Here is a 3,583-nt window from a genome sequence, read left to right as displayed (position 1 = left end):
TCTAAAATAACTTCTATAAAACATGACTGATTCTAAAACAGGGGCATGATTTCAAGCATATTGACTTTTTTCTTTCTGTACAAAAGACGTTAAATTTTAAGGATGTACAGCTGATTTTTTCTGAAATTTTCATAACTATAATCAATAACTGAAAATGCTTTAAGTGTAAAGAAGCTGTATAGCTCATTTTCAAGGTATTTTTTTGTACCTTAAAATAAAATAATCTTATTGTAACTTTCTTCCTACTATTAGAAATGTCATTTTCCCCTTGAGTTATTAGCCTTATATGAACATACACAGTTGTTATTTTTCCCACACATGGGATTAAAGGCATTAGGAGGAAGCCTCATAACCATAATGAAAAACGGGGGGTGGGGAAATGACATTTATGGAATGTAGACTTTGTGAAGATGCTTAGAATTGAGCTTGTATTCTACTAATCTTACTTCTTTAGGGATTTTAAGTATGATGGAACGAGGATTGATTCCACCAAAAGCAAAGATCACTCTTCTGAATCCACCCATTGCACTCAAAGCAGCTCCTCTGCATAGTTTTGAGGAAGCACATAAGATTCCAACTGCAGGTAAGACAGATTATCTTGCCTCTGTGTTTAGTTGGGGATCCACAGAAATTACTTACCTAGAAAATAAAATCTTCCAGGACCCTTCATTCACATTCTATTTCATACAATCATTCCCCTACACTGTGTTATATACAATTAATCACCATTGATATATGCCTACTATTACTCCATCTGCTCAGGTCCCCACTGGATCTTTCCTGTTCCTTCACCTCCTCACTCTGCCCATCAAACTCTGAGTCCATGACTTTTCCCCTCCTCCTTTTTCTTTGCTTCTTACATACAGTTGGGATATACATGCCATGAAGAGAGCCACAGAAGTCACCTTAGAGTCAGAGGTACAACGTTGAATTTTGCAGAGGTGCCCTGCTAAGCCTAGATTATTTTGGAGGGGGAGGTCAGAGAGAGGGAGAGTAATTAAATTAGATGTGGTTTTTATTTTACCTTATTTTTAAAATAATATTGTGTTTTCAGTGAAAGTTTACACAGCAAATTACCACTTGACAGTTTCTACACAAATTGTTCAGTAACATTAGTTAAATTTTTCACAGTAGGTCAGCATTCTCTTTAATTCCGTTCTAGTTGTTCTATTTTAAGTACTCTAATTTCTCTTCCTTATTACCTCCTCCTTTTTTAAATTGTGCTTTCTGTAAAAGATACATAGCAAATTAGGTTTCCATTTAAGAGTGTCTATACATATTGTTTGCTGCAGAAGGGCAAGGACTGTAGCTTTCAAAATGGATTGAAGCTTGATATTGAATCAAGAAGACAAAGATTCTTTTCACTGGGCCAATTGGCAGCACAATGATAGATGGAGAAGAGATTGAGGTTGTTAACAATTTTGGCTTGCTTAGCTCCACAATTAACACTCTTAGCACAAACAGTCAGGAAATAAAAAAAACTAATTGTATTAGGGAAATCTACTGTCAGGTTATGCAGATGATACAACCTTGCTTGTAGAAAGTAAAGCAGGATTGAAGTATTTACTGAAGAAGATAAAACAACAACCAAAAAACCCTGAACCAAAAATAAACTACAACCCTCAATGTCAGTTACATCATAACTTCAAGAAAGCAAAAATTCTCTCACCACTAGGCCAGTAAGCAACATCGTGATAGATGGAAAAAAGACTGAAGTAATAAATTATCTCACTTTACTTGGACTCACAATGAATACCGCTGGTAACAGATTCAAGAAACCAAAAAAGGTGTTACATTGAGGAAATCTGTGGTTAAGGACCTCTCCAAAGAGCTAAACAGCAAGAATGTCAGTTTAAATACTAAAGTGAGCCTAATGCAAGCCCTGATATTTTAATTTTCTTTCTTTGCATCTAAAAGCTGGACAATGAATAAGGAAGACCAAAGAAGTGATGCTTTTGCATTGTGACACTGGCAGAGTGTTGAATATACCACAAACTGCCAAAAGAACAGAAGAGTCTGTCTTGGAAGAAGTGAACTAATATTGTCCTTAGAGGCAGGGGTGGTAAAACTTCATCTCACATACTTTGAGCATGTTATTATGAGGGGGCAGTCCTTGGGAAAAGACGTCATACTGGGACATGTAGAGAGAGAGATAAAGAAAGGGCCTCAATGAGCTAGATTGACTACATGAATGATTACAGTGATCTTGAGCCTGAGGGAAATTATGAATCTGGCACTGGACAGGACAGAGTTCAGATCTGCTGTTTATAAGGTCACTATGAGTTGATGACACCTAATAATGACTTAGCAGCAACATCCAGGACCATCATCTACCCTCTTGGTCAGGACAGTTATTAGAGTGGCTAGACACCATCTAATTCTCCTGAAGAGAAAGAAACTCTTACTAATTTGTTGGAAGCACTGTATCTTTAGATCATTAAAAACAGCAACAACAAAACAACTACAAACCAAAAGTATCCTAAACCACAATAAAACCAATTTGAATCTTCCAACCCTTGATGAATATGATTTTATCCTAATTGCAGTGAGAAAACATTGAAATGTTGAATCAGAAGACTGGAGTGTTCTGATTTCTATTTTCATAAGATCATTCTGACTGCTTTGCAGATAATGAATAAGGGCACATGAGTAGTAGCAAGAAAAGTAGTTAAATGGCTCTTGCAGTAAACCAGGTGAGAAATTATGGTGGATCTAAGGATGGTATTTGTGAAGAAAGTGAACAAATTCAGGATACCTTTTAAGAATAGAGTCGTGAGAACTGGCCAATGGCTAGGGAGTAAAGGAAGGAAAGGCAACAAGGAGGAGCATGTTGTGTTAAGTGCCGTCAACTTGAGTAGACTTTACAGCAACCCTATCAACAAAAGATCTGACTCTTGTTCTATCCTATGCCATCCTCACACTTCCTGACACACAAGAGCCCATTGCATTAGTCACCATATCAGTCCACCTAAAAAAGCATTTTGCTTTCCTTCACTGACCCTCCACCCTTCCCAAAATTATCTCCTTCTCCAAGGAGTATAGCCTCTCCTAGCAACATGCTTAAAGTATGTGAGGTGAAATCCCATCATTCTTGCCTCAAAAGAGCACCCTGGCTGTACTTTCTCCAAGACATAGCTATTTGTTCTCTTGGCCATGCATAGGATGTTCAGTGCTCTTCTCCAACACCGCAGCTCAAAGGGGTCAATTCTCTGTCTGGAATACTTATTTATTGTCCAGCTCCCAGATGCATAGCAAGTAATCAGAAGTAATCAGACCATGGCATGAATCAGTTGGACTTCAGTCCTCAAACTGACATCATTACTCCTCAATAATTTGGATGGGTCCCTAACTGCAGATTTTCCCAGTGCAATGCATCTTCTTAGTTTCTGAATGCTGGTACCAAGGGTGTTAATTGTGGGTAGTTCTTGACAGTTTCAATCTCCTCTCCATCCTAATGATATTATAATGTTGTTGTTGTTGCTATTGTTATGTGCCATCGAGTTGTCTTCTACTCTTAGTGACCAATGTACAGCAACTTTGAAGGCTATCCTGAGCCAGTCTCACTGATTCCAACACACACACC

At 37.8% G+C, this 3,583-nt stretch overlaps 1 protein-coding gene across 1 annotated transcript in view; it reads left to right on the top strand.

Moving 5' to 3' along the window:
* Nucleotides 1-465: 465 nt before the first annotated feature.
* The window catches only part of LOC102848376 (IQ domain-containing protein H-like), a 48,029-nt gene continuing 44,911 nt past the window's right edge, over nt 466-3,583 (top strand). Inside the window, exon 1 of the mRNA XM_006886628.1 lies at nt 466-583. Coding sequence (XP_006886690.1) covers nt 466-583 — 118 coding nt within the window. The remainder of the gene's footprint in view (nt 584-3,583) is intronic.

The sequence above is a fragment of the Elephantulus edwardii genome, unplaced genomic scaffold, assembly GCF_000299155.1.
Source record: "Elephantulus edwardii isolate Elephantulus edwardi_28Jun2011 unplaced genomic scaffold, EleEdw1.0 scaffold00050, whole genome shotgun sequence".
NCBI lineage: Eukaryota > Metazoa > Chordata > Mammalia > Macroscelidea > Macroscelididae > Elephantulus > Elephantulus edwardii.
The sequence above is the reverse complement of the archived record's forward strand: the minus strand, read 5'-3'. Positions and strand labels throughout refer to the sequence as shown.